Here is a 26325-nt window from a genome sequence, read left to right on the forward strand (position 1 = left end):
TCTTTCGGATGCCCACACCCAGTGCATTGTATGTCTAGGCCCAAGCCACCTGGATTCGTAGTGTTCCATTTGTGCAGGTTTTAGTGCCTGTACTATTATGGACAGAAGGAATAAACTGATATTGAAGGGCCTGTTACCTAGTTCAGCTTCTGTGGGCGCTGGGACTCAAACTCCCGCTAAGTCGCCCAATGTCAAAATGAGGGAAGGGGATAAGAAGGAGATGAGAGAAAAGGAGAGAGATAGAGAGAAAAGTATAGAAGGGATAGACCTCCAGAGAAGCAGAAACTGACAGACTCTTTTCCGCCTACTGGGGAACCTTCCCCTAAAACCAGGCCCAGGCTGTCTTCACCTCCTTCGAGATTTTCTCCTGAACTTCCCAAGCTCCCACTGGCCTCACCCAGGCATCATTCCAGGCCTGAGTCAGTGGCTTCCTCTACTAGATCATCCCGGAGTCTGTCTGAGAGAAGTGGACCATCTGATTAGACAGTTTCTGCGGGCCGAGATCCAGCCGGGGGTCCTTCCCCCTCCCTTTCGGGAGCATTGGCTCCACCCCATATTTTTACCGGGCATCCTCCTATACGAGCCCTGTGACTTTGGGGCCTGTGGGTATCAGAGCTTCTGGTTTCGAGGTGCCAGCATCAGCGTTTTTTGTTTTGTCAATGACAACCACAGCCTTGAGTTTCTCTGCGCCTTTTACTTTGGTGTTGGAGGGCTCTCGGAGCCATAGCCCTCTCAGCAGCAGGTCCGAGGGATTACTGTCGGCATCCAAGTTTTCGGTGCCATCCCTTCCCCTGAGCAGCTCGGCACTGACTCCCCCATCAGCGCAGATGGCTTGGGGGTCTCAGCTTCGGCGGCATGGAATACCTTGCCACCTATGCTTTCAGTAATGGTCTCCCACTCTCCATCAGCATTTGATGTGGTGGAGAGGGTTTTATCGGCCTCTGTGTTGAGATCCTCAATGCCTCCCCCTCTGGATCCTTTCTTGCCTCAGCAAGGATCTGAGTTTAGCATCTGCCGTCCTCCACTTTAGGGACAGCCTGCTCCGTCCTTCCAGGGTACCCTCCTTATAGAGTCCCAGGCTTTCGGTTTTTCCCCGAAATCCCCCCCCCCCACGAGGAAGTTCACCAGAAGCATATGTGCAAGAGGAGACACCTTGACTCCACTCCAGAGTCTGTCACCGACAACACTGACTGGGAAGAAGGGGAGGGATCTCCAAGATCTCCACCTGACAATGTCTCTTTTGGAGACATCATGGAAATCCTGCATCAGAAACGTGGCTGGTCCTCCCAAAAACCCAATATGGATGAGTCGATGTTCCTGGAGGCATTCAGAGCAGACCCATCTACCTCCTGGGTGCCCCCCAGGCAGACCCCTTGGTTGATCATATTGCTCACAGAAAATGGAAGGAACCGGACGTGGTGGAACCTGTACCTAAGCACCATGATAAAATATTAAGCACCCCTTCGGATACACTGTTTTGGCAAAAGACTATCCCTGTTGATGCTTTAGTGGTTGCATCTGACACCAAAAAGGAGCTCACCCAAGAGAGCACCTCTGTTTATCTGCTCGACAGGGAGTCGAGAGTGATAGACAGGTTGGGGAAGCATGTTTATGCTTCAGCGACCTTCTCTTTGAGGGCGCTGAATTATATGGCACATGTTACCAGGCTGCAGAGATCACTCTTCAAAGAAGTATCTGTGTCTACTCCATAGTCCATGACTTGCGAGAAGATGGTCCTCTCTACCAAACTGGCTACTCTTAAGGTCATTTCTAACGGGTCTATATTATAACATCGAAGTCTTAAAACTTTGCATGTTATAATATCGACCCCTATTCAGCGAACGCTTAAAATAGCGAAGCTGCAAAACACCGAATACTTTCCTAGGGAAAGTATTTGGTGGGCCATTTCTGTGGCTTCGCTATTTCCTCGACTGTGGTGCAAAGATGATGGACCGGGTTAAGGTAAGTGTGCTTACGGACCGAGGTAAGGTGAGTGTGTGAGAGTTAGGGACCTTAGAGATAGGGAGCGGGTAAAGTGAGTGTGCGATAGTTAGGGATCTTAGGGTTATGGAGTGGGTAAGGTGAGTGTGCGATTGTTAGGGACCTTAGGGTTAGGGAGTGGGTAAGGTGAGTGTGCAATAGTTAGGGACCTTAGGGTTAGGGAGCGAGTAAGGTGAGTGTTCATTAGTTAGGGACCTTAGGGTTAGGGTTGGGTTAAGGTAAGTGGATAGCTAGTAGTGTATGTACAATTTAGTGTAAGGTTCTGTGAAGTGTGTATGTGTGGATTATGTAGTTTGGTGTCCTTGTGCTGTGTGTGTATTCTCAGAACAGCAAATTTTTTCCCTTGGAAAAAATTTGCTGTTCTGAGTGTTTGCTTATATCACATTTCGAGATTCCAAGGTCAAGCTTATGGTGTTTGACATTTTGGAATTTCGATAATGTGATATACACCCATTTCTAACACCTGTATGAGACTCCTCTCTTATGCTATGGAACGCGCTTCTAGAGCAGCCAATTCAGACATCACCATTAGGAGTCACGCCTGGCTGAGGCTCTGTAGCTTCTGAGCCGTTTAAGGCATCCTTCACAAATGCCCCATTTGATGGGTTGACCTTGTTCAGCCCATCTGTGAAGGAGACTCTGATCCAGTACGAGAAGGATGGCAAGACCCTATCTGCTATCGGAATCTGCTTCTCTACTCCTCAGCGATCCTACTCCAGGTATCAAAGAGGCAGTAAGAAGCTGGGATTCTTGAAGTCCCAGAGTTTCCTTCAGGACACACTGGTAGACTCTTCCCCCAGTGGCAGATCAGGGAATGATTCTTTCAGATGCCACCATAGAGGCAGAAGGGATCTGAGGGACCAAGGTTCTCAGGACTCTCACCCGGACAGACCTTTCGAATGACCCTGAAGGATTCCTTGACTGCTCCACCCTGGAGGCAGCCGGGGGGTCACCTTTTCGTATACCCGTCCACCTGAGAAACCATCATGACAGATCGATGGGTGCTGAGGATAATATCCAGGGGTTATTTGATCCCATTCATTTGTCCCCCAAGACCCCTGAAAATTCTTTCAGATGTTCCACACTCTCACAGAGGCAGCCAATCTGGAAAACTCCAAGCTGCTTATCGAGTCAACCAGCCCATCCCCCAGGGCTATCCAGATTGGGCGTCTAATCAAAGTTCTTTCTGGTGCCTAAAAAAATGGGGAGACACAGTCCCATTTTGGACTTGTCCCATCTAAACAAGTTTGTCGCCAAGAAAAAGTTCCGGATGATTACCATTCAGTCTTTCCTTCCCTATCTGCAGAAGGATTTCTGGATTTGCTTAGTGAACCTCCAAGAAGTGTATTACCACATAAAGATGGGCAAACGTCACAGGAGGGCCCTTCACTTCCATTCAGGAGCCAGGTATTTTCAGTTCAGGGTACTGTCCTTTGGTCTCATCACAGCTTCCAGGGTGTTCACCAAAGTGGTAGCAGTACTTGCAGCGCATCTCAGGCAGCAGGAAATACAGGTTTTTCCCTACCTGGACGACTGGCTTCTAGTTGCACCCATCAGGCATCAGCTTCTCCTAGCCAGAGACCAGTTTCTCCAGTCAGCCTCAACCTTGGGCATTTCAATAAACTTTACAAAATCCAAGTTGGAACCTTTTTGTTCTCTGGACTTTATAGGAACACGGCTAGACACCTCTCTGTGCAAGGTCTTCCTTACCAATGACAGGATTCACTCTCTTGAGCTCCAGGTTCATGTTATTCTCGAAGCTTCTCTTCCCTCAGCAGCTCAGATTCTTCAAGCCCTAGGGTCCATGGCAGTGACCATTGTTATTCTACCCCTGGCAAGACTGAACATGCGTATCCTTCAGTGGACCGTAGTCATACAAACCTCTGTCTCACCCCATTTGCTTGTCCAAAACCTGCAAATCATCTCTTCTGTGGTGGATAGATTCACAGAACTTGACAAGAGGTCACCCTTTCTTGACTCCCGCTTCTGTAGCCACAGTCACCATGGACACCTCCCAGCTTGGGTGGCCGAGGCATTGTCTGGGACGGACTGTGCAAGGAACGTGGTCAATGTTGGAGACCAGTTTACACATCAACATTCCGGAGATGAGGGAAGTGCTTCTGGCAATGCAGGCACTTTATTCATTTCTCCACCGAGGAATGATTGTGATACAGAAGGACAACATGTAAATATTGTGGCAAGAAATATCCAGGGAATTGTCATGGCTAGGCTTGTATAGGCCATAGGGCTGATAGCCTAGTACCAACCTATGAACCTATGTCACCGGTCTGGTATATCAACAAACAGGGAAGAACCAGATCATACCCCCTGTGTCGAGAGGCCATGAGATTGTAGTAATGGGCGATTTCCTCCGACCGCTTTCTTGTTGCAACACACATTCCGGGATTTCCAACATCTTGGCAGACAAACTCAGCAGGGCTATACTGTCTCCTCATGAGTAGTCTCTGAAACAGTCAGTGGAGGACATGATCTTCCAGAAATGGGGTCAACCTGGCTGTGATCTTTTTGCCTCTCCTTCCAATGCCAAATGCAGCAAGTTCTTCTCCGTGATTCCCCCCAAAGGAGGGCTTCCCAGAGACAGTCTAGTTCATGCTTGGCCTTCCAGTCTGCTGTATGCATACCCTCCTCTTCCTCTTATGTCGAAATTTCTTCAGAAAGCAAAAGGGTCGTGGTGCCGAGTGATCCTCATTGCTCCTTTCTGGCCTCGTCAGGTTTGGTTTCCTCTCCTTTGGTCTCACAGTGTCATCACTCCCTGGATTATGAATCCTTGTCTAGATCTGATATCCAATCTGGAGGATGAGTATCATCTGTATCTGAAGAGCCTGAAACTCACAGCATGGCTTCTGCAGTTCCAGTGATGTCTAGAGTTCCGGACTTTCCTCTCCCATGAAGCATAGTTTGCTTTCCGCTCACAAGTCATCTACCAAAAATATTTATGCTAGCAAATCGAAGAGGTTTTCTATTTGGGCATCACAGCATAGTATAGATTCCTTTACTGCCCCAATACCTTCGGTCTTAGAGTTTCTGGGCTGTATCTTTAACCAGGGAGCCAGTTCCTCCACGGATAAAGTCCAACTTACTGCCATTTCTCATTACCATGTAGGACGTAAGACTCATCTTTAGCTGCTGCTAGGTTATGTAAAGCCTTTTGGAAAGGTACTTTTCTTTTACCGCCACCAGATAAAGAGCCTACTCCTCCTTGGGACCTAACTTTTGTGCTACACGCACTTGAACTATTGGCTAAGGTGGATCTACAGTATCTGTCCTGGAAGACTACTTTACTAGTGGCCCTGACCTCATCTAAGTGGATCTCAGAGTCACAAGCCCTTTGCATCCAGCCTCCGTACCTTATATTCCATAAGGACCGTGTCTCTCTAAGACCAAACCCTTCCTTTATGCCCAAGGTCACTTCTGAAGCAAACATTAATCATGTCATTCACCTTCCCGTATTCTTTCCAGAGTTTCAGAACAAAGGAGAATATCAGTTGCATATGCTTGACATGCACAGGCAACTCCATTCCTACCTAGACAGGATTAAAACTTTCAGAACGTCCAATCAATTGTTTGTCTCATATTCTAAAGCCAGATTGTGGTCTCCTGTTTCCAAAGTAACTGTTGCCAACTGGATTGCTAAACGTATCACATTTATTTATGACAAGTATGGTGTTTCTCTTTCTTCCTCAGTAAAGGCATATTCTGCCAGAGTGGCCTTTACCTCATCAGCATTTTCATCAAGAGTACCAGTGGATGAGATTTGCACTGCAGCTACATAGATAGGTCTCACACCTTCATATCCCACTATAAGTTGGATGTTTTATCCAGGAGCAGAGCTCCTTTGGTTCTGCAGTGCTCCGGAATATCCTTCCTTAGGGCCTCCCGGGGTACAAATAGCTGGGGACTGTGACCCACAGGTTGAAGACCAAATAAAGACAACAATTTCAGATAAAGAAGTGATATACTTACATTAACGTTCCATCTGAATTGTTGCTCTTCATTTGTCTTCAACCTTCCCTCTTTCCTTCCCCCTTCCTTAGTCATTTGATCTGTCAAAGGAAGCCTCCCACCATTTTTCTGCCTCATCTCCTTTCAGTAGGATTTATGGCAGTAGTGATATCTCTGTGTTATCTTGGGCCAGTGCTTGGCTTCAGGCAAACCTGATCTGAGGTAGTGAGGGAGAGAGGGGCGTTATGGGTAGGGGAGGAGTTCAGTTTCAGCACCGTAGCTTGAATTTGGCTAGCTCAGCACCGATATCAGTATCTATACCCACAGGATGAAAACAAATGAAGAGCAACAATTCAGATGGAACGTTATGGTGAGTACGTAACTTCTTTTTTCCTACCGGTTCAGGTTCATCTTAAAGGAAACAGAATAAACAATCCCAGCAAGGCACAAGCAAACAAAATTTCAGAAAGCAATGACAGGGAGATTCAAAGAAGAAAGGAGGGTCTTCCCAGAATTAAGGACAATGTAAGAAAGCAGACTGACTAACTATATGGCCCCTCAGGTGTTTCCTCTCCCCACCATGGCAATCCTATAAAGCTACCCCAGAGTCTATGCCTTCACTTTCCTCTGTGGGACCAGATAATGTTAGACACTTGGGTACTGAGAATCATTCAAAACAGATAAACTGGCAGTGGGATTCACATCCTCTTTTTCAACGGATTTATTTACATCCAAGCAATCAAACCTTCCTGTTTCCTTATATCTGAAATCAAATGCTGTCTCAGAGGTTTATAGAACCTGTTCTGCTGACCTAAGAGGGAAAAGATTTTATTCAAGAATCTTTCTGGTGCCAAAGAAAGAACCTGCATACCTGTCCTTTTCTTTCTTTTCTAAACCCTCACATTGAAGTCTCAAAATTCAAAATGCTTTCTATTTGGTCTCTTTTACCATTCATTCTCAGTTTTCCAGTAACTTTAGATTTAAAGTATACTTATCATCACATTCCAGTTCTCAAAATATTTCAGATGTTTTTTGCAATTTTTGTGTCTGGTTTAGATTTTCAGTTTTCTTCCCTGCTCACTGGCTTATCAACAGCTTCGAGTGTTTACAAAATGCCTGGCTCCTGCAGTAGCTCATTGTGGCGTGCAGGGCACTCACATTTTCCCATATTAAAATAATTACTTTATTTTTGCAGATTCACAAAAACAGATATCAAGATAAATCACAACTTGGGTAATAAACCCTTTTCACAGCCTGGATTTTCGGGTGAACATAGAGAAATCTTTTCTCATTCCATACCACAGGGATGTGTTTCTGGGATTTTTCTGAAATACCAGCCCTCATTATTGCCTTTTCCTCAGGACAAAATGGAATGTTACAGGGAGTAATTTCTACTAGTTTCCAACCAGACTCAAGCATCGGCCAGAGAATATCTCAGAAGTCTGGGTTTCAGTCTCAACTATTCTCATGATTCCTTTAGCCAAACTTCACAGGAGGCTGGAGGAAGATTCAATGGTTTGTCAGTTCAGTTTGGAGTCAGCACCCACACCCCCTTTCATTTCAGATTCTAGTGCAGGAAGTTGTGGAAAAGGAGCTACTCTGGTGGGTGAATCAGTTGTCTCTCAACCCTGTTCTTTTTTTCTTTTCAGTCCCAGTTTGGTCTGTAACCACAAATACATCAGAATTTGCTCTGGGATTCAATGGAGTGAAAGTAGCGGGCCTCTGGAACAAGCAAGTTAAGGTAAAACACATAAATGTCAAAGAAATGATGGCTGTAATAAATGCTGTCAAATCTATGAATCATCTTTGGACTGCAGGCTGTCTGCTATTAATCAACATCACAGTGATGTGGTATATAAATGAAAAAGGGGGGATCAGTTGCTTCCCCTTTGCAGACTACCTGTGGTAGCCTGGGATCAATCAACTCAATTCAGTATGTTCCTCTAGGCTACCTACATTCTGTGTGAGTAAAATATCATTGCAGACAAGTTGAGCAGGACCAGGACAAAACATTACAAGTGGAAGTTGAACCCAGGGTCTTGCAGGAATTGATCCATCTGTGGGGAACATTTCATGTGCATATGTTTGCTCTCAGTCACAGTAGAGAGTTAAGCAAATAGTTCTCCAGGACTCCTTGCACACTATCATGAAAGACATAGGCTTTTTCATTCCCACAGGCAGGGATGTTCTTATATGCTTTTCTAGCCTTTTCTCTGATAATCAGGGTTCTTCTAAAGATACACAAGGACTTCCCAAAGATTATTGTGGTGACTCCCTTTTGGCCCAGGTAATAATGGTTCTCCCTTCTCTAGAAAATGGCCAAGGACAATTACCACAAGCATCTTCACAGGATGGACTTACAGAATAGGGGTTGTTTCTTGCACCCCAACCTTAAACTTCTTCAGCTGAGTGACTGGATGGTAGAATTTTGATACATTTGAGACACCTTTTTTAATGATGTGCAACAGATATTAGTGGAAGCAAAGAAACCTGCTACTAGAAAATAATATGTATGGGTAAGTGGGAAAAAAACTTGTTGGTGCCAAACCAAGAATCTGGACCCTTTTAAAGGCACAGACTCCAATGATTCTTCAGTATTTGTGTGAGTTGTTATCCTCTGGCCTTTCTCACTCTGCTATCAAGATTCATCTTTTGGCCATATCTGCTTATCTGCCCTTAGATTCCATCCTTTCAACCCTACCTCAAGTGAAGAAGTTTTTGAAAGAAATTTTACATATCCATCCTACTAGAAGGAAGGTGGTTCCTTCTTTAGTTCTGGAAAAACTTTCACTGTTTCATTTTGAACTTGCTCACGATGCTGATTCTTACCGTGGAAAATAATGGTACTTATTGATCTTACTTCTACAAGAAAAGTGTCTTAAGTTATTAGCTCTTATGGTGAGTCATCCCTGTCTCATTTTTTTACAAAGGGAGAAATACCTTAAGAACAAATCCTTTCTTCATGCCTAAGATAGTTTCAGAGTTTACATTAAGCCAGTCTACTCATGTCACTGTTTTCTTTTCAGATCTTAAAAATAAAAGAGAAAGAATTTTGGATACTCTGGCTGTCCACAACAACTCAGATACTCCATTGAGTAGGACAAAGGCCTTCAGGATTGCTGACCAGCTGTTTATTTCTTATGAAGGTAAGAAAAAGGGACACTGTCAAAACAGGCAATTTTTAAATGGTTGTCCCATGCTGTTGCAGTGGTTATTCTCACCATAATAAGTCAGTTTCAGACAAAGTCAGGGTCCACTCTATCAAGGCTCTGGCTACTTCTTTAGCTTTTTGGAGAGGGGTGGATTCCAGAAATATACTAGAGGCAGTAACTTGATCATCTGTGCACATCTTTACTAAGCACTACAAAACTAGACTCCTCTAGGTGCAAACCAGGCTTTGCTAGGATTGTTTTTCAGGGACTCCTGGACTCTTATCTATCTTCCTCCTTCCCTTCTTTCTAAACTCTAGTATTCATTCTATATGGCTTAGGCTACTGTAAGAGTGTTCTAATCATGAACATAGTGCAGCTGTGTAAGTAAAGTTTCCATAACAATAGATGTTCAAGTAGATCACTGCCGCAGTAACCACTCTCTCTCTCTCCCTCCCTATTTTTAGTTTTTTTATGGCATCGTATGGGATTTTTTATTGTATTGATTGTAAATGGCGGAGCTCTAACCTCATTCTTCTGAGGCAAGAAAGCTCTGAGGATTTTGCGCTCTAGCTACTAATTTTATCCTGCTTCTGTCATGGAGTGTAGTGGCTAGGATGCATGAAAGGTGCCCTGAAGCTTTAAAAATTGTCTGGCAGCTCCAGTCATGGTAGGTTTCATCCCATATAGTTCAGGCTACTGCAACAATGATCTATTCAAGCATACACTGTTATGAAAAGTTTACTTACACAGCTGCACTTTCTCTGGACCACCTGTCATTACTAAAATCCATGTCTATGAATCATGGTAATAATAAATGGTGTGCTAAATACTGTTTGCAGACTGCAGCTATGCAAGTGCATACTATATTTATAAATATAGTGACCAGTCTGTATTATAGTTGGAAACTAAAGTAAGACTTGATTTTTTTAAAGAATTGCTGACATTGCCACCATTTGAGCTAACTGCCTCAGCAAATTTAAAATTTCTTTTATCAAAAATACTTTGCTTTGTGGAAGGAATTTTGGAGCTGCTGGCCTTGATGAGCCATAAGACTTATATGGCACTGGAAAATGAAAGGGGGCTATGAAAACCAACACTTTTCTCCAGTACCATAGTCTTACCTGTCTTCCTGAACCAATCTATTTAACTGCTAGTCTTCTTTTCAACGGATGAATTTGTTGAAGAGCCAAATATTTAAGGAAAAATGGACAACCCCAGTTCTTTGATGAAAAGGAAAGCAAGTGCACTCTTTTTTTAATAAACAAGAAACTTCTTTATTAAATTATCACATATAACATACGCAATCATACATTTATATAAATGAAAACAAACCTTATTGACAATTTTAGTTGCAAACATTATACATCACAAACTATGTTGACATAATTGTAATCATTGTCAGTCATTTACTAAGCTTATTCAAAACCTTCCTTCTTTTAAACCTTTTTCTCTCCGTGTATTGTTCCCACAGTTCACATATTTTCCTATGTAATTTGCTCCTACCCTTTTCTAAAAATCTCAGTTCCTGTTGTTTTATCTCTGTTTCTATATTCACTACTTCACTATGTCTAGTAAAGTTGGTTTAGACTTTGATTCCCATTTTCTAGTAATTGATTTTTTGTCAGCCTCCATAATTAGACTCCTCAAGGACTTACTATGTCTAGGCAATTCCAATTCTGTATTATAGCTTAAAAAAATAATTTCCTTAGTTACACCAATTTGCTCACCCATCATCTTTAAAATAGCAGTCTGCAGGGAATCTTTAAAGTATGCCAACTCATTACACACCCTGAAAATATGTTCCCAGTTACCGCTTTCTTCCCTATCTCACCTCCAACATTTGCTGTCTACTTGAGGAAAAATTATTTGGAGTCTACTTGGGGTATAAAAATACCTATGTCAACACTTCAAAGCAAATATCCTAAATCTTCTAGACTTTGTTGCAGATTTGGGAGATATACATATATCCCCCATTGTTTCTTTATGAATTGCTTAGCCAGTCTCTCTTCCCAATCCTTTCTAACCTCCTCTGATTGATTCTTATAGTTATTATGCAATATTTTGATTGCTGTACTAATTATCCCTTTTTAACAGCAGCTTCTCTTCTAGAGTTTGCTAAAAACTCTAACAGTGCTGGCATTTTGCTACAATCCCCCTATTTTGTTCTGTTTGTCTATACTCTGATATCAATCCTTGATAGGGAAGGTAATCTCTGTCCTGCAGTCCAAATACATTCTTGGCGTCTTCCCATTCTATCCCCTTTCCTTCTCTGATTATTTGCTTCCAATACCTTGGTTCTTTTACCAGTTTTCTCCAATACATTCCAGCACCCTGTTTCCTATTGTCTGTATCCCTAATTGCAATCATCCCTATTGGCAGAAACTCCTTTCTTCATTCTTGTGTTGGCTTAGTTCTTATAATACTTTCTGCTACTTTTATAAATATAATATTCTGCATGGTTATTTTTATTCTCCCTAAGGATCTGCATCCAAAATCCTAGTCTCTCATTGTTTCTTGAGCTTCACCCCCCCACCCCCATCTCATGATCATCCCTTCCAGTTTGAATTACAGATTTCTGCTTGTGCTATGTATAGGATCCTTAACTGTGTAGCTTTGAAATACCCCTTCAAACTAAGTAATCCCAAACCGCCTTGTTCATTTTGAAGAATTAGTTTATCCCACTTGACTGTTGCCATCTTTCCCTCCCAGATAAAATCCTTCTGCTCTTTATTAATTGCCATTCACAACTTCTCCTCTGGTTGATTAAAATATGCCTGACCTGTGTATAAAACTAAAGGGAGTAAAAATATTTTAACTGCTTGTATCTTGTTATCCATACCCATATAACAGAGCTTCCAGTTTCTCAGTTTTTGTATTACCGTTTATTTAGTCTCGTCCCACATATTCTTAGCTGTCACACCAGAAACCTTTTTAATCCATACTTCTAAATACTTCATTTTATCATGTCCCCATAATTATGGATAGTGCTGAACCAATTTGTATGTGGGTACATAATTTAGAGCTATTGCATTTGTTTTAGCTTCATTAATTTTGTGTCCTAAAAAGATGTGAAACTGCCTCAAAATGTTCCACAATACTGAAATGTTCTTTTCTGGTTTTGCCGGGTATAAAATAATATCATCTGCACATAGAGCCAGTTTTTCTTGACTACCATAACAATTATATTGTTGAATTACTGAATCTCTTATTTTCTCTGCCAGTGGTTCTAAATATACTGCAAATAAAAAAGGGGAAAGAGGAGATCCCTGTCTGGTTCCTCTGCTCAAACAGAAATTATCAGAGAGGAACCTCCCTACTTTAATTTTCGCCTCCGCTCCCTTGTATATCCCCCTAATCATCCTTATAATTTTATCAGGAAATGCAAATGCTTCCATTGCCCTGCTCATAAACTCACAGATTGCTCTGTCAAATACTCTCTCTGCATCAAGACCCACCAACAACATTGGTATTTTCTTATATTCAGCTTCCCTCTGGATCATCAATGTTCTACTAATGTTATTTATTTATTTATTTTGTATTTGTTTACCGGGAAAGTCCAACTGGACACAAGTCCTTTTTCAGAGGAGGCCTGGAGAGAAAAGCTCCAGTTATAAGAAATACAAACATTGCAGAAGTTGACAAGCATGCAAGGAATTACAGAAGAATTCACAAACAACAGTTAGATAATGATGGACAATACAATTCTTTAGAAGTAAACATTTACATCACACATCATACATGATTCATGAATATATAAAATTTAAATGAGAAAGAGAAAATAGTTTCATACAGTTGAGGTCAAAATTAGTTTCATGCGGCTGAGGTGAAATATTGGTGTAGGATAACATTCAATGAGCAATATTTAGTTCCAGAGACTGAGGTAAGGCCTATCCAGTACAGTTGCAAGAATAGAGCCAAGTGTTTAGTGTGATTTTTGGAGCTTTTTAAACTGTAGTATAAAGCAGTTAGAGGTTATTGGGGTTGACAGTTTATTCCATATTTTAGGAACGATGTTTGAGAAAAGAGATTCACCAGGTGAGTTGTTCTCTTTGGTGATGTCTAGAAGGAGTTTGTTACTGCAACAGAGGGATATAGAAGCAGTGTATGGTTGTATAAGATTTTGGAGGGGCAGGGGTTTTATCTGGTTGATGCAGTATTTTGTGGATGAAGGTTAATTGATTAAAGTGTAGCAGCTGAGGAAGTTCTAGCCACTTTAGCTGTATAAGAGATGTACAGTGATGTGTCTTGTATGTGGCATCAGTGGAAAACTTGGTAATTTTATTGTAACATGATTCCAGTTTGGTTAGATCAGTTTTGTGGAGGTTGGTTAGAATTTGGCATGTGTATAGAAGAGTAGACAAGAGGTGTGTGTGAGCTATAGTAGCTTCTGTGTTTCTTGTTAGAAATTGTTTATTTCTGTATAGAGGACCTAGTTTCTTGTGGACCTTCTTAATGGCTTGAGGTATGTGAATATCAAATTTCAAGTTATTGTCAGTTTCTGCACCTAGTATTTTAGTGTGAGTTATTGGGGTGATTATAGTTTTATTTTTGGATAAGATATCGAAAGACAGGGAAGACAAGGGGGATCTTGTTGGGTAGAAAAGAAGAAGCTTTGTTTTGTTGGGGTTTAGAATTAGTTAGGAGTTAGTGAGCCATGTTTCCACAGATAGAAAGGAATCTTGGGTTATGGTGTGGAGGTCTTGTAGGGAGGAGGCTGAGCATATTAGAGTAGAGTTGTCTGCATATTGTACCACTGAAGCATGAAGTGTAGAAGTGTGGAGCTGGTTGGTGAAGAGAGAGGAAAGTAGAAGCCCAAGGATGGAGCCTTGTGGAACCCATAAGGCAACTGGGAGAAGAGGAGAAAGGTGGACAGCCTGCTGTCATCCTGACAGGTAGCTTTGGAACCCGGTGATAGAGGAGCTACTAAGGATTAGGGTGGAGAGAACACTGATGAGTTTATTGTGATTTACCACATCAAAGGTTTTGGACAAGTCCAAAAATATGGCAGATACAAATTGTCTGTAATTTCTATAGTGGTTCACTGTGTTTGTAAAGGACATTAGGGCTGTGGTAGTGCTGTGAGAGGGGCGAAAACCATGTTGAGTGTTTGATAATAGTTTATGTGTGTGAAAGTAGTCCATGAATTGGGTATGTACGACTTTAAGATTTTAGATAAGGGTGAAAGCATGCCAATTGGACAATAATTAGTAAATTCAGTGGAATTACCTCCCAAATGTCAAATGTTTGCTTCCCCTCCTCAAAACCACATTGATCTATGCCTAGCAACTTTGACATCACCTTTGTCATTCAAAAAACAGTGTACTCTTGATAAAAAAATAGACTGGCCTTTTACTGTAAGAAATGCAACAAACCTAGCAGGACACATTTCATCAGAGCTGCTGCTACTTGCGCCACCTAATTTAATAATGTTCTAATTCATGACAAATATTAAGACGTGAGCTGGTCAAATGTCCATGCCTTTGCAAAACACTACATGTTGGATGCTCTAAGGGCAAGGTTAGAGTGTCATGTGTTCATTATCCACTTCCCCGAAATAATCTTCAGATTGATCTATTTCTGCCAGCATGTTATGAATATAGCAAAAATGCTCTCCTTAAGAAAAATAGTGCAACTGTGTGAGGTTCATTTTTGTAGCAGTTTGAATATCTGCCACAGATCCTCTCAAGTGTTTCTGCTTTACTGATAGCCTACTGTGTTATATATGTCACTATGGTGTGCATGTAGTGGATTTTCTATTATTTTAGTTTATTTTTTTTTCTTTATCACAAACATAATACCCTTTTCTGCAAAATGTCTAACTTCTTTTTATTACCATAAATGCAATACCATTTTCTACAAGTGGCATGTATGATTCATTTTCTCAGGGGCTTGCATCATCTGACACTAGACAAGCAGCACTGCAAGATTACCATTATTCTTACAGAGGGGACTAGGCTGAGTGTAGAAAAAAAAAACTTTATTTTTTATGACTGTGGGACTCACAATAACAAGTCTTGTACTTATAAAACGGAGACACTTTATGGTAGGTATCTGCAGAACTTATTAGCATTTTGCTTGGTCATGCTTACCTGACGCTTCCTGTCTGTAGTACTTAATTGAATGGTTATAGCAGAATTATATAATTAGATACAGTAAATTCTGTTTTTATGCATGTTTGATTTGTATCATGGTGTAGTTAAATTGACTTGAGTACCTTAATCTTTTTCAAGGAAAAATGGGATAGCATGACCAGAAAGTGGAGAGATAATGCACTAGTTCAGCTGGTACGACTGTTCCTCATTGATGAGGTAATGGCACACTGATATGTTACATTACACTTATTTTAAAATATATTTTATGAAGTTCTTTGACTCCCAAGTTTTTCAAAGTGGTACATACAAAAACTAATGCAAGAGCTGCCTGAATTATACATCTGGGAAGGTGTTCACAAAGCTGTTTTTTATTTATATTGTAAGTAAACTGTGCAGTCTATGCTAATAAACTGTATAGCTGGATTTGAGTGTGAGTAATATTTGAAGTATGAATCTTTGTAAATGTGAGAAAACTATCTAATGAACTGCACAGGTTGAGTGCACAGAAACTAGGCGCTTTTCAGTGAGAAAAATGACCATATGACAAGTTGTGCAAACATGTTTATTCAACAGAAAAAACATTCTTGGTACCTCAGCATATACCTGCCTTCCAGGAAAGAAAAAAAATTGTGAGGTATTGCTGGAAAGTAGCATCCGTGTGTAGGGAAGTTGCATTTGGCATGGGTAGCTCTTATTGTAGTAAATATAATAATCAGAAATGTCAGAAAAGTGATTTAACTACCAGAGACAGCTTGACTGTATACTGCCTTTTCTTATAAAATAGTATATCTAGTTAAAAGAAATTGGGATATGCTGTTGTAAGACTCTTGGCATAAAGGGAGTGCCTTGGAGTGAGCATCTCTTCACAGATACCATTCTAGAGAAGATACCAGATCTCTGGCAATAGCCTTAGCATTAGTCTTGTGTAATGTACAGCTTGTAGAAATTTTGTAGCATAGGCCATTATTCCTAGCATGTACTAATGCTCAGTGCTAGGTTTGTACCAGTGGCCCTATAATGTTCATAAAAGTGCAGTCAAATAGTATTTCTTTAACAGACATTAGAATCAATGGACTCTTAAATCAAGGTTGGAGTGCAGCTTTCTGACATTCTGTAGAAGCTCAAAAATATCTATTTCTTTCATTATACTCATGCAATAAAATCTTAGATCCTACGTCATCCATCTGTCAGATCTAATTGATAGGGCTGGAGTTGCCTGTTGGTTCGGATACAGCCATCTGCCAGTGCTTTATGCGTCAAGGTCCAAGACTGTTCCCTCCCATAATGCTCTATATCCTACTTTGCCCCAGATCTCATTTGCCACCATTGGAAATGAATGACCTAAGAAGTGCAGCTAAGGCTGTCATATTTTAAAGCTTTGACATCTACTCGATAACTTTTTCATCAGTTTTTTTTTTTTTTGCTGTTACATTTGTTGTTATTGGCCTCAACTCCTCTTGACACTCATGTGGCTGCCTGTCCTTCTTTCTGGCACTAGTTTAATAGACAAGTTATTTAATTAGTCTGTTTTTTATGTAACTGTTGCAATTTGTTGTAGTGCATTTGTTGATATTTTCTGCACTAAAATAATTGTTTTTGGAATGGAGAAAATCTCAGGTAAAAGTTTAAAAAAAATATGTCAGATGTGGGCAGAAAATCCATCCCCAGAACCCAAATGTCTTCTCTGTTATTTGTTTATACATGGAGCATTTTGATATGGGTTGTGGGTTTTGCCAAAGTTTGAGCAGATTGATGTAATTATAAGAATAAAGGGAATAAAGGGCCCTTTGCCTCCACATCTTCAGAGAGAAGATGGGGGAAAAGGATAAAGGTAAATATAATGACAAAGATAGGGATTCTAAGAAAAGGAAAGTGCAGAATCCAACTGCCTCCTTGGAGACAAATGTTCCTAGACAGAAGGATAAGGATTCATGTTAAGTTGTTAATCTCGCCTTCATTCTTGCTGGAAGGGTTCGGAGCCAATCCTCGGCCCCGAATTGGCCTATACTAAAGCTCGAGAGCTATTTCTACCGGCTCGAGACTACCCTATATCCCACAATGCTTGGCGCTAACTACCCAGATCTCGTTTGCCGCTTCAGCTACGAGGTGCGTTTCTTACCGGCTCTGCAGGTTGGATTTAATAATTCTTTAATTTTCTCTATTTTAGTCAGTTTTTCAGATAGTTTTTTGTTAGTAACCATCCCATTAGCTCCCTTCGTAGCTTAATCTTCCTTCCAGTTCCCTTTAATCCCTTAATTCCTAACCCCTTGTTTGGTTAAATGTTAGGCCTTTGGGCCCATTCCCCTTTTTGTTTAATTGTCAGGTTAAATTGTTTGTGTGACTGACTTAGATTGTGTTAAGGGGTGTCTGTGTGTGTGTGTGTGTGTGTGTGTGTGTGTGTGTGTGTGTGTGTGTGTGTGTGTGTGTGTGTGTATTTTTGTCCTTTTTAGGATGTCTAAAGACACAAGGGTCTCAGGTTTCAAGAAGTGTGACTTGTGCTGTCAGAAAATGTTGCTGACAGACGGTCACACTTCTTGTGTTTATTGCCTGGGCCCTCTGCACCTGCAGGACTCTTGTTCTGTCTGTCATGCGTTCAGTCCAAGAGTCCTGCAGGAACGCAGAAATAAGTTAATTTTGAGAGGCTTATTAAAGCCTGAACGTTTCCCGGCCAAGTCATCGTCGGGGAAGCCTTCCAAGCCTTCCAAGCCGTCGGCTCCGTGTTCAGAGCCTTCGACTGGGGGCGCTCTGACTGCTTCTACGTCGGCTCCGGCTGGAGCCGATGTTTCTATTCAATTGTATTTATTACTGCTTGGTTGTAACTTGATTAAAGTGTAGCTATCATTCTAAGTCTTTTGGATTAAGCACTTGGGCTTCAGACCAGTTGTTTTACATTAGGAAGGTTTGTGGCATGCACTGTGGTGGCAGAACAGGTAGCTTTCATCCTTCTAAGTTGGGAACTGCTGATTGAGAGCTCACTGTCTGTTATTCCTAAAGTGTATTAGTTCTGGTTTATGCACTTGGGCTTCAGGCCAGTTATTTTACATTAAGAAGGTTCGTGGTCTGCACTCTTGTGGGAGGAGAGGCTGGACTCTGCCCTTCTGAGCTGGGAATTTCTGGTTAAAGGTTTATAGTGCCTGCATATTTGAACTGTTTCTTACTGAAATTGGTACACCTTGTTTGCTGTAGCATAGACTAGATCCAGGCCTGCTGAATCTAGCTTTGTTTGTATGCTTGTTGTTTGTTTGCTTGTTATTTCCCTGGAACGCTAATTCCACCTAAAATGCGGCTTCTGTGGATCCCTAGTGATATCTGCATTGCTTACTGTACTTATTTCCTTGTTTCACTTGAAAGAAAGTTACTGTTTGTCGTTTTGCATTTAAGTTACCTGTAACACATTGCACTTAAGTTACCTGGCACTTGCTCACTAAAGCAATTATATAAGTCAGCACTAAAAATTAAAAGCACTACACCCTCACTCCCCATTGGCCCTTGTTTTCAATTATAAAGGAATTCCCAATATTATTCTAGCATGTCCAAAGGTCAGTTGTCAATCTCCTCTCCGGTCCAGCTGGTGAATCTGGGAATCTTGAGGCAATGTTACAACTGCCTCATGTACACAGACAACCCTCTCCTCCGCCCAACAAATTCCAACACATGTGAGAGATGCAACCATATAGCCAAACTGGAGGCTAAGCTCTCTCAACTCAGTACTGGCATAACCAGTCAGGAGAAGGAAACCACACTCACTACAATTCCAGTCTCACATAGACCTACCACGACAGCAAACCAAACACATAATCACACAAAAACATACTCGGAGGCTCTAAATAAAGATCTGCCTAAGCAGCAGAGACCTCCAAAGCAGACACCCAAGCAACCACTACCCCAAAACACAACACGTGCAACACATATCTCACAAAGCCAGTGTGCCGAACAGTCACAGCCCTTAAGGCTCAACAACACACCTGATACACTTGTAATAGGTGACTCCATCGTCAGGCACACTGACGTCCCGCTCACCAGGCTGAACAAGGAGAAGGTCACGGTGAGCAGCCTGTCGGGAGCTAGGATCCGCCACATAACACAAGCACTCAGGTCACTCCAAGGCAAGTACAAATATGACTCAGTCATTGTTCATGCTGGTGTGAATGACCTGAGACGTACCTCCCTGGACTACATGAATAGAGACATAGAGGAGCTGTCTGAGCATGTAGCCCAGGCCGGTATGACCCTGACCTTGAGTAGCATCTTACCCTCACCAAGAATGATGCCACAATATGAAGACAAGATGATCAATTTCAACAATTGGCTTAAGTACTGGTGTCATTCAAAGGGGATCCAATGTCTGTCAGCCTGAGATGATATGCTCGACAAGCCACGATGCTTCGCTAGGGACGGCTTGCACCTGTCACCCCTGGGCTTTCGGATATTGGCAAAGGCTCTTGCTACCCCCATAGTGCCTTTTTTAGGCAAGGCTCAAAAGACAAACCCACCTCCATAGGTATCACAAGGGATAAGAAACTAAGAGTAATGCTACTCAGCGCCAGATGTCTAAACCTCAAGATGCACGCACTTGAAACTCTCCTTAGCATGGAGAACATTGATATCTGTGCAGTAACAGAAACCTGGTTCAGGGCTCCAGAGAGCACCCCACCACTACCAGGTTATACCTCATACCATGCTTTTCGGCCCCAAAACTTGGACCGAACCACAAAAGGAGGGGGAGTATCGATATTCATCAAAGATACCCACACCTCCAGGTTGGTGGCAAAGCACGAAGCATCAGGGACTATCCATGTGCAACTAACAGTGGGTAAAACTGCCTTCCAGTTTATAGCCTGCTACAGACCACCCTCCCAAACCCAGGAACCCCACTCGGCCTTCCTGAGAACACTGGAAAATATGAAGGTCTCTCCAAACACCATTATATTGGGCGACTTCAACTACCCAAACATAGACTGGGAGCATTACACTAGCTCCAACACCCTAGCCCAAAGGTTCCTAGAATTCATAAACTCAAATGCTATGGAACAACTTGTTACCACTCCCACAAGAGGGGAAAACATACTGGACCTGATCCTCACCAACATGGGGACTCTATGCTCCAGACCAGAAGTGTATCCCTCACTAGTAAGATCAGACCATAAACTGATCTCACTGGATATTCACATCCTGACCCCACCCCCTGCCCAGAAAACCACAGTGATAAACTTCTCTAAAGCAAATTTCACACTCCTCAAAACCGAGGTGGAATCCTTCAAAGCCCCTGTGCCTGTGGAAAATACGGGCCAGACCGCAGAATCCTTTATAAATGCATTCTATGAACACCTTCAGGAATGCATGGATCATGCAATCCCAAATAAAACCAAGACCCAATCCTCCAAAGGCAGGCGTCCTGTCTGGTGGACCCCAGCCATAAACAAACTATACAATAGAAGGAGGAAGCTACTACATGATAGAGCAAAATCCCAAAAAGGGAAGGCATCTCTGATCAGTATTAGCAAAAAACTAGGGGCACTCATAAAATCGTCTAAGGCCAGCTTCGAGAGAAAGATTGCACAGGACACTAAGGATAATCACAAGGCTTTCTTTAGTTATGTTAGGAACCTGGGTGGGAATTCCCAGATATGCTCAGAATTAGTCCAAAATGACAAAAAATACACCGAACCCACAGACATTGCCAACATCGTAGCTGACAGGTTCAGCGCAAACTCTCCCCCCCCACCAAAAGGGCAAATATCTATCCCAGCAGAGTGCTACCCCCCTGACATCTCAGATGCTCAGGTAAGAGCCGCCCTCTCCAAAGCAAAAAACACAGCATCAATGGGACCAGACGGTGTCCCGGGCTGCGTCCTACATGAACTCCAAGAAGAGCTAAACCCAAACATAAAACTACTGTTCAATCTCAGCCTTACTACAGGATATGTACCCAAAGAGTGGCTTACAGCAACAATGGTCCCTCTCCACAAAGGTGGTGCCTCAACGGACCCTGGAAACTATCGCCCCATAAGCCTGACTAGCTTGGTCTGCACAGCTATGGAAAGGATCATCATGGACCTCATAAATAAAGATATTGGGGTCCTACAGACACTGGATCCTACCCAGTTCGGCTTTGTTAAGGGCAGATCCTGCCTCTTAAACCTGGTCGACTTCTTTGAAACAGTCACCAAGCCATTGACGAAGGGAAGGTGGTCCACACAGCCTACCGGACCTCGCAAAAGCCTTCGATACAATACCCCACTTGGACATTATAGATAAGCTCACCAGGTTAAATATAAACCCCTATGTCACTTGATGGGTTGCAAACTGGCTCAAGGATAGAACCCACATGGTTAGAATTGCTGGAGCCATGTCAGATGCCAAACCAGTTACAAGTGGCATCCCACAAGGCTCAGTCCTGGGACCTCTCTTGTTCGGTATATATTTCTCAGAGGTACAGGCCAACACAGAAGGACTGTGGCTGACCAAGTTCGCAGATGACTGCAAACTGGGCACCATAATCGACTCTCCAGCCGACACAAGCATCCTCTAAAAGGGCCTCATAGAAACAGACAACTGGTGCCAGAGCCATGGCCTCAAGCTAAACACCAAAAAGTGTATAGTCATCCCCTTTAGCAAAAACAAAGTGCCCACAAATTGCCACATAGGTGGTAATCCATTAAGTACAGAAGAAGTAATTAGGGACCTGGGGACCCAAGTTGATAGCAATCTCTCATTTGACAACCACGTGGCCAAAGTGGTTAGAAAAACATTTTATGTAGCCCACCTAATCATGAAGGGATTCACATCTAGATTAGGGGAGGTCATCGTGCCTATTTACTCATCCCTCATCAGGCCCATAATCTAGTACAATGCCCCTTTTGGGATGTACCTTACCAAACACCTGCAGCAACTGGAAAGACCCCAAAAGTACTTCACTAAGAGGATCAAAAGGCTCAAACAGATGCCATATGCTGCCCGGTTAAAGAAACTCCAGCTCTACTCAGTGGCATACCGTCTGCTCAGAGGCGACCTGTGCCTGACGTATAAAGCCATGTCCAGCCTGGAATTATGGGACATGCTGCACCTCAAAAAATCCAAATCCCATCGAGCTACACGCTCGAGAGACTTGAACCTCAGCACTGAAATAAATAGGACATGCTGGAGGGACAGATTCATAACCCAGAGGCTCCCTTCACTCTGGAATAGAATCCCAGTCCAGGTTAGGCAAAGTCCCTCATTGACTCTCTTCAAGAGGAATCTTGATGAGTGGATGGAAGATCGTAGGTTTACCCCGGGTATCACTTCTGTGTCACTGTTAGACAGAGGCACAGTATACTAACCTCGATAAAGGGCATAGCAAAATTCATTTAAAATGGGTGGCGAAAGCCAAACATACTCTGTCTAGGCTTATAAATGCCCTAGGGCAGACAGCCTAGTATGAACCTAAGACACAGTCTTCTTCATCGGCTCTGGCTGGAGTCGACGTTTCTCTAATGCAGTCTTCTACATCGGCTCGAGCAGGAGCCGATGTCTCTAGGACTCAGTCGGCGCCAGTAGTTGTGTCGGTGCCATCTGTCAGCCGTAAACGGTCCAGGTCTCCATCCTTGGAATCTGTTCATTCGGCTCTGAGGTCTCTCTTACTCTCGGAGTGGAGCCATCAATCCCATTCCTCTAGGTCTTCCAGGCCCACGGACAATGACCTCGAGAGGGTAGTTAGTAGACTTCTTAAGTCTCAGGCACTAGCCCAGATGCTCCATAGCCTTTCTCAACAGACAGTGGCTATTCCCACTCCATCTTCGATTCCTCCTCCGACTCTTCCCTTGAGATCGGAGCAGGAGCTTGTGGGAGCTGTGGCCGTCGACACGTCGGAGCCAATACTTCACCTTTCGGCTCCGTCTTCGGCTCCGGTCTCTTCCATGGTCCCATCCTTGGAGGGATCCGGGCACGTGGACTTCCTCGTCGGCTCCGAGGGGGCGAGTGGCATCGGACCCTTGTCCGACCCCATCCTCCCTCTCGGAGCATCGGTGCTGGTAAGTTTGGCCCCGACATCGGCTTCGGAGCCGTCCCTCTCGGTGCTGGGGGTGGTCCTTATCTCTTCGGAGCGGGGACCTTCTACCCTGCCTGATAGGGGCACCTCTGAAGTCATGAGGAGCGTGCTGGCCCCTGTGCCTGCTCCATGGTCGGCTCCCTCAGCTCCTCCCTCTGTAGTGCCTACTGCAGTCTCTACCCACCCTCTCATTCCTGACCGTAGAGATCCAACGCCTCAGGTTTCCCCATTGGGAATATCCTCCTCTTCCGAGGTTTCCCCTGATCCGTCAGGGGAACCCCCTCGGAAAAGGAAATGTAAGAGGAAGCATGTGGACTCCCCTGAGTCCATTACATCGAATACCAACTTGGATGAGTCAGAAGGGTCCCCACGGTCCCCTCTGAGGATGTCTCCTTTTCAGACATCCTTGAGATCCTTAAGCAGAGGGGGAACTGGTCTACCCTTAATCCTTCCGAGGACGAGTCGGTTTACCTAGAGGCATTTGGCTCTCGCCCTTCCACCTCCTGGGTGTCTCCGCCCTTTGACCCCCTTATGGAAGTGGTGGTGCGGAAGGCGTGGACGGCCCCTGATATGATGGAACCTACCCCACGGAGGCCTTCAAAATTCATAACAGCCCCTTCGGACAAAGAGTTTTTAGCCAAGGGTGTCCCGGTTGATGCCATGGTGGTGGCTGCAGCCACTAAGAAGGAACTGGCTGATCCTTCAGTACCTGTCCATCCTTCTAACAAGGAGTCTAGGACTATGGATAGGTACGGCAAGCGGATGTTTTCTTCAGCGACCTTTGTCATGCGGTCACTGAATTATCTGTGCCACTTCACCCGCCTTCAAAGAGACATGCTCAAAGAAGTGGGTGAGGCCCTACAGGATCCAACGGCTGCGGGGTCTCAAGACAAAATCAACTCCCAGCTGGCAACCCTGAATTCCATTGTCAACTCCTCCATGCGGCTTATTTCCTATGCGGCCGATGGGGCGAGTAAAGCTGCAGGCACAGGTGTGGCCTTACGGCGTCACGCCTGGATGCGGCTTTGTAACTTTGCAGACCCCTTCAAGGTGTCCTTCACTAACTCCCCCTTTGACGGTTCAGCTTTGTTTGGACCTCAGGTGAAGGATACTTTGACCCAATGCGAGCAAGAAGGCAAGACTCTCTCTGCCGTGGGAGTCCGTTTTTCCACCCCGTCTAGACCATATCCTAAAGGTCAGAAAGGTGGGAAAATGTGGTTCTGTAAACCACAAGAGGTCGCGCCTGATGCAAGAGGTCAGTTCCACTCTAGAGGCAGGGGGGGGACAATAACAGACGCCGCCCTAGGGGCAGAGGAGGTCCGCAAAATCAGGGTAGCAGAGAGTCTCTTTCTGACAAACCCTTCCAGCATCCCTGCGAAGCTGCCCGACTGTCCGCCTTCGGAGGCAGTCGGGGGAAGGTTATCACTGTACCCAGAAGCCTGGCTTTCAGTCACCCAAGACAAATGGGTACGGTCGATTATATCCGAGGGTTACAAAATTCCCTTTATCCACACCCCAACTCAGCCAAAAGGGCCCCTTCCAGACGTTCCACTCAGTCTAAGGGAACAAGCAGTACTAGAAATATCAAAACTGCTAACAAAAAGAGCCATTCAGCCAGTCCCAGCAGACCAACAAGGATCTGGAATCTACTCCAAGTTCTTTTTGGTACCAAAAAAGACAGGGGACTGGAGACCAATTTTGGATCTCAGCAGACTAAACAAGTCTGTAAGAAGAACAAAGTTCTGGATGGTCACACTACAGTCCATTCTACCCTTTCTGGGTCAGGACGATTGGATGTGCTCAGTAGACCTTCAGGATGCGTACTACCACATCAAGATACACAGGCGCTCCAGGAGGTTTCTCCGCTTCCAGCTGGGAGACCGTCACTACCAGTTCAGGGCCCTGCCCTTTGGTCTCACTACAGCCCCCCGAGTGTTCAGCAAATGCATGGCAGCGGTTACGGCTCATCTGAGGCATCAAGGATTCCAGGTGTTTCCATATCTAGGCTACTGGCTCCTCACTGCCACCATCAGGTGTCAGCTTCTCCTCTCCAAAGATTACACCATTCATACTTGCAAAGGGCTAGGTATCTCCATAAATTTCAAAAAGTCTGCCTTGTCGCTTTGTCAGTCTATTACCTTCACAGGTGCCACCTTGGACACAGTCCGGCTCTCCGCAAAACTAACCGAGCAAAGAGTTCTAGATATTCGCAGGCATGTTCACATCCTCCTTCAGAACAACAAAATCCAGGCCAGGTTTGTCCTGAAGGTATTAGGTCTCATGGCGGCAGCCATTACACTACTTCCCCTAGCTCGCTTTCATATGCGGATCCTTCAGTGGATGCTTTTTTCCCAGTGGTCCTTTCAACAGCTTCCAATGTCGCACAACATCTTAATAACCCTGTCTTGCAAGAAACACCTTTCGTGGTGGATGGTCTCCCCTCAAGTCCTTCAGGGCAGACCACTTTTTCCTTCTCCCCCAGTCGCCACAGTGACAACGGACGCCTCCCTGAGCAGGTGCGGGGGGAATTTTCAGGGCAGGACGGTCCAGAGCACATGGCAACCTTTCGAGTGCCACCTGCACATAAATGTCTTGGAGATGAGAGCAGTGTTTTAGTGTTGCAAGCCCTTCAGGACTCTCTTCCCATCGGGACTATTGCAGTTCAGACGGACAATATGTCATAGTGTGGTACATCAACAAGCAGGGCGGAACCAAGTCCTATCCCTTATGTCGAGAGGCACTCAGATTTTGGCAGTGGGCGATCTCCTCTCAGCGGTTTCTGATAGCAACGCACATCCCCGGGAAGTCCAACATCATAGCGGACAGGTTGAGCAGAGCCATTCTCATGCCACACGAGTGGTCTCTCAAGCAAGCAGTAGTGGAAGAAGTTTTTCAGAAATGGGGTCGACCTTGCTGCGATCTTTTTGCAACACCTCAAAACAGCAAGTGCCACGACTTTTTCACTCTCTTCTCAGCCACCCCCAGAGACGCTGTAGTCCACAATTGGCCCTGGGGACTTCTGTATGCCTTTCCCCCCTTTCCATTAATCACTCAGTTGATTCAGAAAGCTACCGCTTTGAGAGCCACG

At 43.9% G+C, this 26325-nt stretch overlaps 1 protein-coding gene across 1 annotated transcript in view; it reads left to right on the forward strand.

Annotated features, from left to right (window-relative positions):
* HFM1 (helicase for meiosis 1) overlaps nt 1–26325 on the forward strand; it is a 3254758-nt gene that overhangs the window by 715496 nt on the left and 2512937 nt on the right. The window contains exon 6 of the mRNA XM_044086815.1: nt 15347–15424. Coding sequence (XP_043942750.1) covers nt 15347–15424 — 78 coding nt within the window. The remainder of the gene's footprint in view (nt 1–15346; nt 15425–26325) is intronic.

Source organism: Protopterus annectens, chromosome 10.part0 (assembly GCF_019279795.1).
Source record: "Protopterus annectens isolate FY-2018-M chromosome 10.part0, PAN1.0, whole genome shotgun sequence".
In the NCBI taxonomy this organism is placed as follows: domain Eukaryota; kingdom Metazoa; phylum Chordata; order Ceratodontiformes; family Protopteridae; genus Protopterus; species Protopterus annectens.